This window comes from Microtus ochrogaster, linkage group LG7_11 (assembly GCF_000317375.1).
Source record: "Microtus ochrogaster isolate Prairie Vole_2 linkage group LG7_11, MicOch1.0, whole genome shotgun sequence".
In the NCBI taxonomy this organism is placed as follows: Eukaryota; Metazoa; Chordata; class Mammalia; order Rodentia; family Cricetidae; genus Microtus; species Microtus ochrogaster.
In genome coordinates this window covers 3675994-3693697 of record NC_022032.1, presented here as the reverse complement: position 1 = coordinate 3693697, position 17704 = coordinate 3675994, and the positions used below count along the sequence as shown (strand labels likewise).

The following is a 17704-nucleotide window of genomic DNA, read 5'->3' as shown; positions in this document are numbered from 1 at the left end:
ATGGATCTCAATGACATAGAAATTAAAACTTATAATAACTCTGGCGCTCACAGAGGCCTGCATTTAGAGTCAAGTTTATTGCTATTTATAAGTCCCATTGGGGTGAAAAACAGTGGAAAAGAAAGTTGCAGGTGAGTATTCTGTTTTGAGACAGGATCTTGCTGCATGGTTCAGATTTACCTGGAATTTACTATGTAGCCCAGATTGGCCTCAAACTCACCTTCCTTCTTCCCCAGCCTCTGCCTCCTAAATGCTAGGATTATAGCTTTGTGCCACCATGCCTGGTGTTCAGACTACTATCCCTGGTTTGTTCTGCTGAGGTAGTAGATTAGAAGCTTACTACATATGTGCTAACTACTTTGCTAAAATGTATCGGGAAGTTCCTTATGGCAGATGTGCGTGAGGTATCGGGTGGAATAACAGTCAATAACAGGTGCCAGGATTTATTTAAATAGAGGGACCATGAATGATGTTTTTCTTTTTTTTTCACTTCTAACAGTTTACTGAAATGATTAGCCACTGAACTTTAGTGTTTGCTAGAATCTTTTGTGTTGAGCTCTGCTTATTTGTTTTAACAAAAAGTTTGTGTTCTCAACTCTGCTACTTAACAGCTTCTGAACTTGGGGAAATTGTTTCTGGGTTCTTACCTGTAACACTTTCAAATTAGGTTTCTGTTGGTTGCTGTGAGAAACAATTTTAATGGAGGAGGGGTTGATATATAATAGAGTTCAGTGGTAAAGTACTTGCCTAGCATGCACAAGGTCCTGGGTTTGACTTCCAGCATGGGTTGGGGGTTGGGCATTTAATCCCAGCACAGTTGCAGTATTTAGGAGGCAGAAATGGGAGGATCAGACGTTCACGGCTGGGCTCAAGCTCCAAAATAAATGAGTTTGAAGCCATCCTGAGCTACATGAGACCTTGTCTCAAAAAGAAAACCTGAATCAATCAGTGAATAAATAAGTAAAATAAAAAGAAGACTTTATTTTGACTCACATTTTCAGAGGTTTTTAGTCATGGTCTGCTCACTCCTACTATAAACCTGCAGTAAGGAAAAATACTGTGGCTGCAGGAGGATATGGGTGATCTTATGTTGATGTCACAGTGAGCATGCCAGGAAGCAGAAAGACCCAGAGAGGAAGTGTACTCTTCAAAAACTTGCCTCCAGTGATCTGCATTCTTTTATCAGTCCCTCCTCATACACCATAATTCATTGATGAATTCAGCACCCTGATGATATAATTACCTATTTATAGTACCACAAACTGGGGGCCAAGCCATCTCACAAACCTTTTTGGAGACTACTTTAACCCAGACAGTGTTTTAAAGCATTTTAAAAGGAACTTTCTGGTTCGGTGCCTATGACTTTTAGCAGTCAACCACATAGCATCAGACTATGAAAGATTAATACTTTACTGCCAATAATCATACCTTTCAGGTGATTTAACTGTCAAAAATTATATTTGAATTTTTTCTAACATCTGAATTGATCTTTATAATAATTTTTTGCTCTTATACTAGAATCCCCGTTCTTTGCATTGTCTGTTTTCTAAGATTTTAAGCAAAGAGAATGCTTGCAGCAGGGACATGTCTACCCAGTTCTTGGAGAATGCTTGCAGCAGGGACATGCCTACCCAGTTCTTGGAAGTTTACTTCTCTGAGAGCTCACTTCTCTCTGACAGGTGCTATGCTGCTTTCTCCAGTGATGTTTGTGTCCTACTTGCGGCCATTTCTCTTTTTAACCACATGTAATAGGATCAAGGATGAAAATAGACTTTGGCTGCAGCTTGCTGGACTTTTATGAGTCAGTAACAGCCAGTCTTAATTAGAAATTATAAAGACTTAAAACATATCTATAGTCATTTCCAGCTTTGTATTGGGAGAAACAGGAAGAGGCTGGTTCACAGAGATAAAATGGTGTAGATGGAAAAAAAATGTAGAAGAAAACAGTCTAGATTGTTAGTCCAATATTTGTGAGGCCCAGTCATCCTTTAAGTACTAATGCACACCTCTTTTTTTTTTTTTTTTTGCATCAGATTACCTAAACTGTTTTCTCTTGATGTAGAAAACTTTGCCTAGAAACACTAACACTAACTTACACTTAAAGGAAGAACAGAGGAGTGTCAATGTCCACATTCCAGTTAATGAAGTTAGCTCTCTTCTGCTTTATAGAAGTGGATCAGAGACCCGGGTACAAGAGGTAAAACTACAAAAAGGAATAAGTCTTTGTGACCTTGGCAGAAATGTCCTAGATAAAAATGTCATAAGTACAAGCTAGATAAATTGAACTTCACCATCAGTCTTAACAACCTTTGTATATACAATATGCCATCAAGAAAGTGAAAAGAAAGGCCTGGAGAAGTGACATAAGGATTAAGAGCGTTCATTGCTCTTGCAGAGTACCTGGGGGGTTTCAGTTCCCAGAACCTACATGATGGCTCAAAGCCGTCTGTAACCCCAGATCCAGGGGATTTAATATCTTCTAGCTTCTCAGGACACCAGGTATCCTCATGGTACACTTACTTAATTGAGGCAAATGTTCATATCCATAAAATGCTGGAAGATATCTGCTGACTAGTAGAGGTTGCAGTCTCCCCTTGGCCTGGCAGCTTATCTCAGTAGCTTGGCAGCATAGGGCTCCCTCTCTCCAGCAGAACTTCCTGCCTCTACCTGCCCTTATCCAGAGACTGTCCCTGGACCTGAAGGACTGACCTTATCTAAACCAGATGCCTGTCTCTACACCATATTCCTGACTTATCTTTAGCTTGAAACCTGACATAGATCTCTGTTAGAAGGCTCCCTTGGTGCACATATGATAAATAAGACTTTTGCTAGGAGCCTTGTGATAGGAGCGTGCCATTTAATGCAGATTTGTCCCCAGCCTCCCCAATCGTAGATATTCCTTATACTTTGGAATAAAGTTGAGTTGATTCACTGAATTCTGTCTCCTGGAGGCCTCTCTCTATTCATGCTCATGGTGCTGAGAGGGAAAGAGGACCCCCCCCATAATAAAAAATAAATTTAAAAAGAAAATGAAATGGTGATTAGCGGGATGGCTCCTTGGTTAACAGTGCTTGCTGTGCTTGTGGAGGACCAGGGTTCAGTTCCCAAAGCTCATGTTTGCAGTTTAAAACTGTATCCAGCACCTGAGGATCCAGTTCCCTCCTCCGGTCTCCATGGACACCTGCATGTGCACACATGTGTATGCACGCACACACACACACACACACACACACACATATACACACAGTTTTTAAAGTGAAAAGAAGTCATGAATCATCACAGACAAGCTTTATGTTAAACAGAGTTATGTGACCCAGCAATTCCACCCCAAATGAACCATGTCCATAGGAAAGCTGGAACATGACTGGATCATTATTGATCATAGCTCCGAGTAAACACAATCCAAATATTTATCTTTTTTTAGTTTAAGAGTGGGTAACCACACTGTAGTAGTCACTTATCATAGAGATGGTTTGTAAGAAATGCATCTGTACAAACAAAGTAGACCATACCAATATTGTAGTTGACTGTGGACGGACATATTATGTGGTGCTTAGCCATGTGTGTATGTATGTATGTATATCCATAAAGAAGTCAAGTCCTGATACATGTTACATTACAGGAAAACCTTAGACTCATACTTGAGAGAAGTAGGACATAAATGGTCATATGGTTTACTGTTTTGCTCATTAAAATGTTCAGGGCAAAGAACAAAGAAATTAGTAATTCCAGAAGTAGAAAAATAAAAAAATGACAAAGACAGCTAATAGATACAAGGTGTATCTTATTTTCTCCTTTTCTTTCTTTCTCTTAATGTACAGATAGATGTCATCTAAAGGTTGACATTGGATGTCAGACCTTGATAACTTTTATACCTTGGTTTTTGAAACAGGGAGTCTGATAATATTTTATTCTGAAGCTTACCGTTTCAATCAAGGGATTCACCTGTCTCCATCCTCCCACCACACCAAACCCCTTCCCCCATGGACCCTGCTCCCTAGATGCTTGGGTTAGACACATGCCTCTGCTCCTGGCTTTTATGTGGGAACTGGGGATCCAAACGCAGGACATCACTGCTGTACAGCAGACACTTTTACCCACTGAGCCATCTCCATCACTAAGCTTCCTTTTCTATGACGACACTGAAGCTTTAACATATGGTGATGGTTGTGCAACTCTGTCGGTATTGCATTCTGAAGTGATTCATGTAATCTAAATGAATAAATATATAATATGTGAACTGTTTCTTAACTAGTTTTTAAAAGTGGATAAATGCGGTGGTGGTGCACGCCTTTAATCCCAGCACTTGGGAGACAGAGGCAGGTGGATCTCTGTGAGTTCGAGACTAGCCTGGTCTACAGAGCTAGTTCCAGGACAGGCTCCAAAGCCACAGAGAAACCCTGTCTCGAAAATCCAAAAAAAAAAAAAAAGTGGATAAATGGCCGGGTGTTGTGGTGCATGGTTTCAATCCCAGCGCTCGAGAGGCAGAGGCAGGTGGATCTCTCTAAGTTAGAGGATAGCCTGGCCTGCATTCAGAGTTCCAGGCTAGCCAAGGCTACAGTGAGACCCTGTTTAAAAAAGAAAAAGCAGATGAATTAGGAGCCTGGAGAGATGACTCAGCTTCCTGCTCTTCCAGAGGACCAACTACAATTCCCAGAACCATATCAGATGGTTCACAGTTGCCTATAACTCTAGCTTGAAGTGGTTTACTGCCCTTTCTTACCTCTTTGTGCACGCTCACTCACATACACCCATTATCAAATAAGAAAAATAAGTTTAAAAAGATGAATAGACAAGTTAATTTAAACATAAGTTCAAAATGACTTTGATAGATCTAGTTTATAACTTTTATATCCCTCTTTGGAGGGATTCCTTGTTCAGCCTAGATATGGAGGGTGGGGCCTTGGTCTTGCCTCAAAGTGAAGTGTCAGACTTTGTTGACTCCCCATAAGAAGTTTCACCCTTTCTGAGGAGTGGAGGTGGAGTGAGGTGGGGAGAAGATTGAGGTGGGAGGAGGGGAAGGAGTGGGAATGGGGATAGCTGTGAAAAATGAGAAAAGATTGTATTTAAAAGATCCTTAATTAAAAAAGAAAAAATGCATGTTATTGCTTTTGACTGGCTTTGGATAGTTTTATGCTATTAACAATTCTAGTTCTGTTTATGCAACTATAACTCACTTTTAGACTATAGTAACTATATATTAACAATGTGTATTTTAGTTTTTTAATATCCATGTAATATATCTTATATACCTAATTTATTATCAAAATTCTCAAAATGATTTTAGAAAATGTGTGTTACATCTGGTCTCATGGATTATTTAATGCTGGCATGTGGCATATACATATATACATATTTTATGGCTCACTTAAATGACGACATGAGATGGGATTGGGTGTTTCATAAGCTTGACAGCTACACGATCTTAATCCATCTTTTCTTTATTTGCAGAGATCCTGCATATTTCGATGATAATTGGCTAAACAGAATCAAAACTGAAGTAGGAGACAATTGGAGGTTAAAGGTATTTCTTTTTGTTGTTATCTTTAAATCTTTAAATATTGTGTTGGTGTTTACTATTGCTCACTTAGGTTTTCTATTGATGTAAAGAGACACCATGACCAGAGCAACTCTCATAAAGGAAAACATTCAGTTGGTGCTGGCTTTCAGTTTCACAGGTGTGGTCCATGTCGGAAAGCAGGACAGCATGCCGGTGGACATGGTGCTGGAGAGGTAGCTTCATCTTGATCAACAGGTAGCAGGAAGCAACTGTGTGCCACTCTAAGCATAGTTTGAGCAAAGGAGACCTCAGTATCCACCACCACAGTGACACATTTCCTCCAACAAGGCTACACCTCCTCATCATGCCACTCCCTAGGGTTGTTTCTTTCAAACCACCACATTTATAATACTTGTTTTTTTATCTAATATTTCCAGTAAGATTAGAAGGTTATTTAGGAAGCCTATAGCAAAATAATATGGAATTGAAGATTAGTAGTAACTTGATACACTGCCTGTCAGGATATGCCGTACTGTAAGTCAGTAAAGCCTATTAGTGGCAGGATTTTGGAGTCAGGGAGCCTGTATTCACACTGCAGCTCTACCAGTTACTCTCTATGACAAGTGCAAGAACCTTTCTATAAATCACTTCTTCAACTGTATATGCCATTGGTTAAAATAAAATAATGTAACTTTTTGCCATGGGGAAAACCACTATCTTAAATGACTGTATCAGTTTTAAGGTGTTCCACTTTCAGGTGTTGGAAGTATGACAAATTAACAGCTTAGAAGAGCAAATAGGAAATAAATGATATATTTCCAAATATATTTTTTCAGAAATACAAAATGTTTATTTATGATACTGTCTTTTTTTGGCTTTGTTTTATTTTTGGATAGTTTGCTGTACAGCCTAAATCTGCCTTGAGTTCACAGTTTCCTGCCTTTACCTCTTGGATTAGCAGGCATATAAGTAAGCACACCATGCTTGTTTTATTGTTTTTAAAAAATAAGCAACTTTTCAGTTTATTTCTCTCTTAAAAATAAGTGTATTCAGGGGCCGGAGAGATTGTTCAGCAGTTAGTAGGGGAGCACTTGTTACACTTGTTACTCTTGCAAGGACCTAGGTTACAGAACCAGCAGTTCACATGTGGCTCAAAGCCATCTGTAACTCCCATTCTGAAGATCCCGTAACCTTTTTTGACTTGGAGAACACCAGGCACACACATGGTGCTCATACATATTTACATGTAAGCAGAACACTCATACACATAAAATAAATCTTTGTAAAAATGTTTTAAACCAGAAGGTTGCAACTAAGTATTTTAGCTTCTTTCATTTGTTAGCCTCAAACTGTATTGTCTTTTTGTTCTAGGATGTATTGTTCTAGGACGTACCCAGCTACAGGTTGAGCACTGATGAATCCTAAATCCAAAACAGTTCATATAAGGAAGAGACGTAACTAATGTACTAAGTACTAACATTGAACGAATTCAACCAGATCACAAGGATGATTGACAGGATATGGCACATTTAACCCAATGCAAATTTAACTGTATGAGGAGGGTCAAAAGCAGCTGAGAACTTAGGAGTTTTTAATCAAATAATGCAGTTAATCTGCCTGTCATTTTATTCAGATAAAAATAGCTTGTGAACTTAAGTTCTGGAGTGAGTTAGTACCCTAAGACACCGTGAAATTCTTCCTCTTATCTTACCTATGGTCCTCCTTAAAGCACTGGTGTGTTTTGCAATACTTAATATTAGTCTGTTTTAGTATTTCAGGATACAATAGTAATTTTTTATGGGAGGGGGTTGAGACAGGGTTTCTATGTTTACCCTAGGCTGTCTTGGAACTCACTTTGTAGACCAGGCTGACCTTGAGCATCCCTGCCTGCCTCTGCCTCCAGAGTGCCGGGATTAAAGGCTTGTGCTGCCAGGGTCATAATTATTTACTTTGTTTGGTATTTAGCTCAAACAAACAAAAAAAAAAAACCCAGCCTTTTCTTGACGATGGAAGAATTTGGAGATTATTTCCTGGATTAAGACCACAAGGGGCTAGAGAGATGGCGCAGCAGTTAAGAGCACTGCTGTTCTTCCAGAGGACTCAGGTTCAATTCCCCAGACTTCCACAGCAGATTACAACTCTGTGTAACTCCAGTTCCAGGGGAGCCAACATACATACAAGCAAAACACGCATATGTGTAAATTAATTTTTAATTTTTTAAAAAGAATTCCAAGGATAATTTTAGCAGTAGTTTCTGTTTAATACTCTTAAGTTAGAAAAAATAGCACAAATTTAAGGTCGGGTCTTTAAGAATAATACATTTATTTCTTTTGTTTATCAATAGTCTGTATAATCTGTTAGGTTATTTATTTCCCCATAGTGTTATCACTAAGCAATAGTCTTTTTCTGATGTTGTTACTTCAAATATCCTATTAAGTTTTGTTTTTCATACAGTTTAAATATCCATAATGGGAATTGAGCCAGAAGTGTTTCAGATTTCAGAAGAAATTTTTGGGGGAAATTTAGAAGTTTGTTTGTTTGTTTGTTTGTTTAGAGAAGTTGCATAAACTTGACCAGTTGAACATTCCTAATCTCAAGATCTGAAATCTGAAATGCTCCAAACTCCAAATGGTTTAAAGTACCAACATGCTTTTGAAAAGTTTTTGGAGTTTGGCCCACTTGAGACTTCAGAATTGTGGTCTGGAATGCTTAGCTTGCACTTGCTCTGTGATTCACTTGAGTTTTTATGTTACTCTGTACTCTGATCTGTGCTTGCCTTTCACCCACTTTTTCTCTCTCTCTCTAAACAGATAAGTAATTTAAAGAAAATTTTAAAAGGAATCTTGGATTACAATCATGAGGTAAGATCTTTTTTCTCATTCTACTTGGAATTTTTTTTTTATTTTTTTATTATGTATAGTATTCTGCCTCCATGTATGCCCACACGCCAGAAGAGGGCACCAGATCTCATTGTAGATGGTTGTGAGACATCATGTGGTTTCTGGGAATTGAACTCAGGACTTCTGGAAAAGCAGCCAGTGCTCTTAACCTCTGAGCCATCTCTCCAGCCCCTCTACTTGGAAATATTACAGTGGTTTAAATTTTTCATAGTTTCAAGCTTAAGAAAAAAACATGTCAACATTAATAGTTTCTCTCTCCCCTTTTGTAGCTTTGAGGATGCTGGTTCAAATAACCAGTTATCTCTTAGGTGGTAAACATCAATAGTTTTCATTGCTAGGAGTAGCTTGTACGTGGTTAGTAAAATATGTTAAATTTTGTTTTATACTGCACCATCTTTTCTTCCTGTACTTGTCAAGGTAGTTTAGAGCTCATTTGGAGCACTGTGATTGGCCCTGCTACTTGTCTTTTATCCAGCAGCTACCTCCTAAACTCTAGTTGATCTCACCTCATCCTTCAGATATATCAGAACATAGGCATTGCTGGGGAGATACTCACACAGTGGAACTAATTCATTTCATCATCACAGATGTCAATAGGACATAACATTCCCCAGAAATATGTATTATTTTCTTGGCATTTTTTTCCCTGCAAGCAAGATACCCATATTTATGTCTGTAGTATTTATCTTCTCCATCTTAGTGAGGGGCTTTATCTCAGTGGTTCTCAGCTTGTGAGTCTCGACTCCAGAGGAGTCACATATCAGATAATCCTGCATTACATTACATTACAGTTCATAACAAAATTACAGATATGAAGTAGCAATTAAATAATTTTATGGTTGGGGGTCGTCACCACAATATGAGGAACTGTATGTAAGGGTCACAGCATCAAGAAGGCTGAGAATCACCATTCCATCACATCCAGCCTAGAATGCAAGTCTCAAACTTTGGTATCATTCTGTAGTCCTTTCCATGGGTTTTCAGAAAGGCTTACTCTGTAATACAGGTTGTCCAGAAACTCATTTATACCCCAGCGTTACTAAAATTCCTTCCAGGGAGAGACATAAGCAACATCTACCCCTTTTCTTAAAGTCCCAATGACAAACGGAGACACAATTCCACCAAAGTTCACTCTTTAGAAACCAATGGGTTTATTGTGCTTCCTTACAGAGAACATAGGTAAAGGATTACTAAAGGGATGTGGGTGCTTCTCTTCCTGCTGCTAAAAAATGCCACACCTGAAAATCCTTTCCCCAGCAGGGAGGGGGCTTTGCCATAGCCACATAGATAAATACAGTCTTCCTTGTTCTATATATACTACCCCTCTCTGACATCATGTGCAGTTAAGGTAGAGTTGCGTATAGTAGGTGGTAGGAAATAGCTGGCTACTCAGGTGAGACTCTTTGCCTTCTCATGCCCTTATTCCGGGGTCTCAGTCATCAACAAGCTCAGCTGGATGATCTTTTCTGCTTGAAGGTGCAGCTGGATGCTCTTGGCTCAGGGGACACTCCCTCACTTCACCCAGGCTAGCCTCCAACGCATGGACAGTTCTCCTGCCCCACTTCTCTTATGCTGGTATACTATGTATGAGCCACCATGTCCTGCCTGATGACTTGTTTGTTTTCAAGACAGAGTTTCACATAGGCCAGGCTAGCCTCAAGCTCAATATGTAGCTGAGGTTGACCTTGAACTTTTGATGTTTCTGCCTCCATCTTCTGAGTACTGGAATGTCCTTTAATATCATCATCAGCGAAATCAATTAGACCTTCAAAATGGAGCTTTCTTCAGCTCTTCTGCGACCACACAGAACTAAGTTGTCCTTAGTTTGTCCTTAGACTGCTAAAATACTAACTGGTGAGCAATTTTACTTTTCACTGTTGTGTTGTTCTGTCAAGTCAGGACGATTGTAAAGGGAGAAAAGCAGAGATTACATTAATTTCCATTTTAAGTGTTCCATGTTTCTTTGGGTTGTTTGTGCTGTTCTGCTAGGCAGATGTGCTCATTCACACTGGGCTATACCCCCAGCCCTCTGGTTTTTTATTTTGTTTTGTTTTTTGTATAAGAGGGTTTCGTTAATTTGTCCTCGGTTGCCTTGACCTTTAGCCCAGGCAGGCTTTGAACTTGATATACTTCTGCACCAATCTCTCAAGCAGCTGGCATTGAAGGCCTGTAGCACCAGACTCAACTTGTGTGGTTCACTCTTACAGGATCAGTCTACAGTCTTGTTTTACGCAGATTTATTTCATTGCCCATCCCTTTATAGTATTAGTTATGAAACAAGGTTGGGGCCAGACCTGACGCAGTCATTGTTCAATTCCAACCCCCTGCAATGCTATATTGTAGTGGACAGTTAATTTTGCAATCATCTCAAATAATTTAAAAATCAGCATTAATTTTCAAGAAAATTGTGATATTTAAAATATATAAATGAGCACTTGAACATCTTGAACAAGTGCGCAAAACACCATAACTGTTTGGGACTTTCTTGTTCATTGGCCAGAACTTACCTGTAAGGATACTAAGAAGTAATATTTACTAGATCTTTGGGGATTATGAGAAGTAATCATTTTGCCCTAAGCACCATATTTGCTTATTTTGAAAATTAAAAATTATAATTTTCTCAAAAAAATACCACAGTGGAAAGGAAATAGAAAATTTAAGTCAGAAAAGATGATGGTGATATTTTAGGAACTATTTCTCTACATGTCACTGTAGTTTGATGCTGCACTCTGACCAGATGGGTGCTGCCATCAGTACTTCACAGTGAGAAACCCAGGCTCTGATACTTCCTCACTTTCTCTGTTTTTCCCACCCTTTTACCCCACCGTACTCCACAAAACCTTCATTGGCAATGCTTTGGACTTTGAGTCTGCAGCATCATTCTATGTCCCAGTTAGCATGACCCAGCTATGCTTATTGTGCCCAGAGAGGAGGTAAGTCTCGTCCCTGCAGGTGACAGGCACCTTTGGAGCTTTCTTGGTGTGCTCTTATATATACCAGGTTATCTACCAAGTGCTGATGAGAAGGGCTGAGGTGTTGAGCATTGGTGTTTGTTTTGCAGCGTTACTTCATGAGTCTCTACTGCATGATTCACTGCCAAGCTCCCCTTTTAGCCTCACCATTCAGTGTTATTTGTAATCATGTATTTTTCTAAGTTACTTTGTTTTATATGTCTTTTCCTTGCTTCATATATTTCATGAAGGTAGAATCCTTGTTTATCTTGAAAGTTTTGTAAAATATACATCTTTTGAAACAGTATTAAAATAAAAAACAGAATCTCCTGTGGATAGACTGCCCTCTACCTCTGTATGTATGTAGCCAAGGATAACATTGAACTTCTCATCTTCCTGATTCTACCTCCTGAGGCAGAGCCACTCCAACCCTGACACAGTAACTTTATTTTCAAAATTTTTCTAAACTGTGTAGCTTCTCAGGAGGGTAAAGTAAAAGAATTTCTTGATCCTAAGGATTTGAAGCCAACCTGGGCAACTTAGTGACTCATGTCTCAAAAAAGCAGAATAAAATAAAACTACTGAAGAGCTGTCCACCTCCATGTTATTTTATAGGATGCAAAACTGAAAATTAGCCACATGTTTTGGAACAAGGAAATTTTGAAATATTTATTAGGAAAATAGTATTCAACCATAAAAATGTTTTTATTAGGGCTGTATATACAATATGGTAGCAATTTTGTAGACATCTACATAAACGTACCTACAGAAACATTTATGAAGGTTCATAGTCTGACTCAAATCCTTTAGATGATATCCATTTTAAAATTCAGGGTTTTTTTTTCAGGACTAGAAAAGTAAAGTGTTACCTATATCCTCTATTTTGTGAATGCTCCCAGAGGGAGTGGAGTATTGAGATTCCTGCAATAAAGCATAAGCGTTTTCATTCTTAATTAGAATCAACGAGAAAGTAAATAAGCTCTGTTCTGTCTTTACTTCTCGTATTCAGTCTGAGAACTCCTCTTCCTCTTTTCTCACATTTTCTCCACTGACTCGTATGTTGCAGGGAGAGGATCATGAAAATGTGCTTTGATGCAAAGTGCATTTTGAGCATGGATTTTGCTTTATTATGCTTGGCCAACATTTAGCAAATCCTTAAAAACTGAATAACTTAAATACCTAGTAGTTTTAGTCTTAGGAAAATTTTCTACTTCTTTTTTTTTTTATTCCGTAGAACTCTCAGTGAACCTTTAAACTTCCTGGGCTGACCCTTTAATTACTCAAATTTCTTTGATTACTCAATCAAATTTTCTTTTTACTGCTTGTGTGTTTTATCTACTCCTGAGATAACTGCATACCTTTCTTGCTTAGCCATTGCAACATCCTATTATATTTTTTATTCCCATGAGCACATCTTTATTTTATTCATTTTCCAACCCTTCTGTTCATTTTCTTCCCAGTAGACATTTCCATTATATTTAAAAGATGCATATCCTTTTGAAATGGAGAAAAGCAGGGGAGGGGAGGCCCTTAAATATAAGAGGCCTTTCTCACTGAGGTGACATTACTTAGGGGACTAGGGTCCCTCACCACTAAAGCTACCCCAGGTTAGTGGCTTCTTTGTCCTTTGTGTTGTGAACTCAAATATTAATTTTACAAACAACAGAAGATGAAGTTTTAGAAAGGAGATTTATTATAGAAGATAGCTTAAGAGAAAGGAAGCAAGAAAGGGTTGCCACTGACAGTCCCTGTTTAGGAGTTAATCAGGCCTCACTGGGTTGAGGCTTGGGAGGTAAGCTTGTCAGGCCAGTTGTCCACACACAAGGTATTCATTAACACCTTCTCATCCTAGTGGCTAGACTGGAATTTTGGCACAGCTTCAAGGATCAGAGAAGCACCTGATCATGCTTAGCTTCCAGGCAGTGTGCTCATTAGGTTGCTATGTAAACCTAAAAGAATGATAACCAGAAACCAGAACACAAACCAGTGCCTCTGAACCTTTTTGCTGTTTCAGGCCTCTATTGAGGACAGAATTGTGATGGAACCAAGTACATCTCTGACTCAAGGACAGGAAACTGAGCTGCTGTTTTTGAGGTCTCCAGAACAGTTCCTTTTTCCTGTTTTTAATTACTGCTGGAGAGTGATTTACCTACGCAGGAGAGCAATTAAATTTAATTGAGTTGATGGTATATTTCTGTATAACTAAGGGTAACCTTGAACTTCTGTTCCTCTGCCCTTCTGATTGCTGGGGTTATACCCATGGACTGCCATACCTGGTTTATGTGGTGCTAAAGATGGAAGTGGCTGCTCAACCAACAACTGCTCCACCTCCCAGGGGCTTTCACTGACAGGTTACCCGACAGAGATTCCCATTTCTTTGCATATGTTATTTCATTTGGGACCATATTCTCCATTAAAGGGATCTGCCATTCTCATTCCTGTTAAGAGTATCTTACTACAAACATTTTTAGAGACAAAACGAAGGGGAATCTCACTGTTGGTAGTGTGAATTTTTCTTTAATACCAATGTTTTGGTTGTTTTTTAGTTTAGCCCACTCTGGTTATAATTCATTATAGATCAAACATCCAAGCTTTCTTAGAACAGAAGGAGGATCAATAGTATATGAATTTTTTTTCGGTGTACATACCACGTACCAGATTAGGGACTAAGTTGCCAGGATGCGTGATAGTTGTAATTTAGGTGTAGGAAATAAGAAGAGAAATTGGGAATGAGGTTGGCAGAACAACTCTGGCCTTGACAGTAAATTTCTAGTGATAACAAATCTATTTCTATTCAACATTTTATTTGGTGCTATAAATATGAGTGTAATTATAATCTCTTTGTCTCCATTCAGATTTTAGGACAGCAGATTAATGATTTTACCCTTCCTGATGTGAACCTTATTGGGGAGCATTCTGATGCAGCAGAGCTCGGAAGGATGCTCCAGCTCATTCTCGGCTGTGCTGTGAATTGTGAACAGAAGCAAGGTAACTAATGAAAGTAATATATATTGATACTTTGTATGGCAAGCACCAGGATAAATGGCATCTTTCCATGGCTACCCATCTTCTACAGCTTTGCCTTCATGTTTAAATGAGTTCCAAAAGGTAGTCAATAATTTTGATTATGGTCATATTCCATCCCTTTTTCTAAGACTATATAACTATATATAACTGAATAGTTTTTATATTGTTCTTTTTTATGTTGGCTGTGGAACCCAGTGACTTTGTTCATACTAAGTATGTACTTCACTATTGAGCTATATCCCCAACCTCAATAGATTGTTTTTAATGCATTTTAACTACAAATGGTGATATTTATTTTATTGATAAAATATTAATTCAGTTTGCAAAATGATAACTTAGGAAATATTTCTGTGCTTCAGAATAAGATATAGTTGCACATTTACAGTCTATGGAGAGATAGTGTGCAAATCTAATCTTTATTTCATATTCTTAGTAAATGAACATTTAATACCTACCTCACAAGATTATTAGGGGGTCTAAGTAACAAGACATGTAAATAATTCCAATATCTTGTACATAATAATGTTTCAAACAATGTTAATTTCATGGAAATGTGACTTTTTAATATTTTTTTAAATACATATGCAGATGTTGATAGTTTTGAGACAGTAATTCCTTTTTACTTATATATTACAAGTTCTTGGGGTTTTTTTTTTTTTTGGTTTTTTGAGACAGGGTTTCTCTGTAGCTTTGGAACCTAGTTCTTGTAGATCAGGTTGGCTTCGAGCTCACAGAGATCCGCCTGCCTCTGCCTCCCAAGTGCTGGGATTAAAGGCATGCGCCACCACCACCCAGCTCATATTACAAGTTCTTATAGCCACAATTTTATTTTTTTGAGTGTCTCACTATATAGCCCTGGCTGGCCTGGACCTGGCTCTGTAAGCCATGTTGGCATCATTTCCACAGAGATCTGCCTGCCTCTGTATCCTGGCATTGTAGGCATCTGCCACCATACCTGCCACAGCCACAATTTATTTTATTGGAAACCTTTTTCATACAATATATTCTGATCATGATTTCCCCTCTGCCAACTCCTCTCATACCTTTCCCATCTCCTGCTTTTTCTCTCTCCTTAAAAGAATAAAAACACAAGATGATCAACCATAATGTATAGTCAAAAGATGAGTGAGAAAAAGTATTTTGCCCAATCAAACAAAGCAGTAAGAGTAAGAAATACTCAAGTTATCTTTCAGTGCCTTACAAATTACAAAAAGTCTACAACAATACCGTTGAGTTCATTTTGTAGTGGCCAGCCATATGGTGCTTGGCATGGAACCTATTCTTCAGTGTGGTTTAATATACCCAGAAAATAGAAAACTAATTTTCCATTGCTAGCAAATTTTAAAAATGTCACTTATTAGGTGGCATTTATAGGATAAGTCATACTCAAGTCATAATTTACCATATATGGTTGGTAAATTAGTAAAACCACTAATTAGACTTAGAGAAGTTAGTAAGTTCTTAGTAAGTTAAATTCAGATTGCAGATATTGGGAAAAGTGCAGTGTTTTTATGTGTATAGCAACTCCAATTTGTGGCATTGTTAAAATTACTTGAAGACCACCTTTGATTCATGGGTAATAATGTATTTTTTTATTTTTAGAGTTTTTTTTAATCCCTTTGGGAAATGTGACTTAATTTGTATGGGGATCACTTATTTAAAATACATTCAAATTTACTATATGTAAAGTAAAAGCATTACTTTTGCCTTTTGGGAGGTGTGTTTCTGTCGATGTATGTGTTCTGCTGCATGCTCATGGTAGGTCTCTCTCATGCGTTTGCATGCAGAGGCCAGAGAAGGACATTGGATTTCATCTTCTATCATTTTCCACTTTATTCTTTATGACAGGATGTCCTACAAACTTGAAGTTCTCTGTTTTGGCCAGGCTGGCTGGCTAGAGTTGCTAAACCCTGCCTGTCTGCTCTCAACTTTGGGGTCACTGGCATGCACCGCTGTCCCCATCTTTTATTTGGGCACTAGAGATTTTAACTTGGGTCCTAATGCTGACACAACACTCCTATTCACTGGGCCATTTTCCTAACATAGGTTTGATTTATGTCACAAATGCTTCTTGAACTGAAATTATGGAAGAGGGCTATAGTACCAACCAAAAGAGACACAAAGCCTCAAGCATAGAGCTTGAGTGGAGGAAAAATAAATCATAGCGCAAGTTTTTACAGAGTAGCCATAAATGCTGTGAGGGAAGGATATAACGAGTCTAGACATGGGTTAGCTGAAGGACAGCTGGTTAAGAATAGCTCAAAGTAAGAAATACTCAAGTTATCTTTCAGTGCCTTAAAAATCCCACAGAACTATATTTGTATAGTCAATAAAGAATTTCGAGAAGTATTGCTGGAAAACAGGGGGCTGGGAGCTATTCAAAATGATAAACAGTATTTTGTAATTGTATTAAGTTTTTTGTTTTGTTTTGATTTTTGTTTTTTAGTTCAAAGCTTCCCTTTCCCATTCACTCTTTTCTCCTTCACACTTGAAAACGCAATAACAAGTTTCTATTTACTTATTTTTTATACTTTTTTCATAGTCTAGTAGTGAATAAGTTTAATACTCAAGTATAGGTTTTAGGGCTTTCCCTTCACCTCACTAACCGACTCCCATTTTTAGAATTGCTTTACTTAAACTGGATTTCTTTTACAAAAAATATTTTTAAGCGATGGCACATTGATAGCCCCCATCTAATCCAGATAGCCACTATTGGTGTGGGTTCACCAGCTGTGTTGTGTCCAGAAGACAGCACCTCACCTCACAGCACTCTTTCCTGTCCTCTAGTGCTTACTGTTCCTGGAGCCCTAGAGGGATGATACAGAGGTCTCATTTTAGGACTGAGCACTCTCAGCCACTTACCCAGTTGCGAGTCTCTGTATTAATCACTGAAAACAGAAGCTTTTCTGACCAAGAGTGAGAACAGCACTAATGTAGATGTATAATCGTAAATATTCAGATGACTGTATGACATCATTTTCATATAACAAAATAACAGTAGTGAGATCACCCCATTCAGGGACTATAGCCTCCCCAGCCATGGACTTTTAACCAGAATTACATTACCAAATATGATTTCCTACTGTGGAGCGGGGCTAAAATTCAGATAAAAAATGGTTGATTACTCTCATAACACTCAGGCCACTATTGCTCTAGTGATCACATCTTGTCTGGCAAGGTGATATTATTAGCAGAGTTCACAGCTGTTTAAAACAGCTCTGTAAAGCACGTTCCAGTATTATAAAAGTTAGACAGAAAGGAAGGAAGAAGGCTCCAGTTGAACAGGATTCTTTTTTTTTTTTTTTTTTTTTTTTTTTGTATTTTTC

At 38.3% G+C, this 17704-nt stretch overlaps 1 protein-coding gene across 2 annotated transcripts in view; it reads left to right on the top strand.

Annotated features, from left to right (window-relative positions):
* Nucleotides 1-17704, top strand: part of Hook3 (hook microtubule tethering protein 3) — an 84582-nt gene that overhangs the window by 18182 nt on the left and 48696 nt on the right. For both annotated transcript variants that reach the window (XM_005362470.3, XM_013352022.2), the window contains exons 3-5: nucleotides 5452-5524; nucleotides 8311-8361; nucleotides 14207-14339. In XM_005362470.3, the coding sequence (XP_005362527.1) occupies nucleotides 5452-5524; nucleotides 8311-8361; nucleotides 14207-14339 (257 nt within the window). The remainder of the gene's footprint in view (nucleotides 1-5451; nucleotides 5525-8310; nucleotides 8362-14206; nucleotides 14340-17704) is intronic.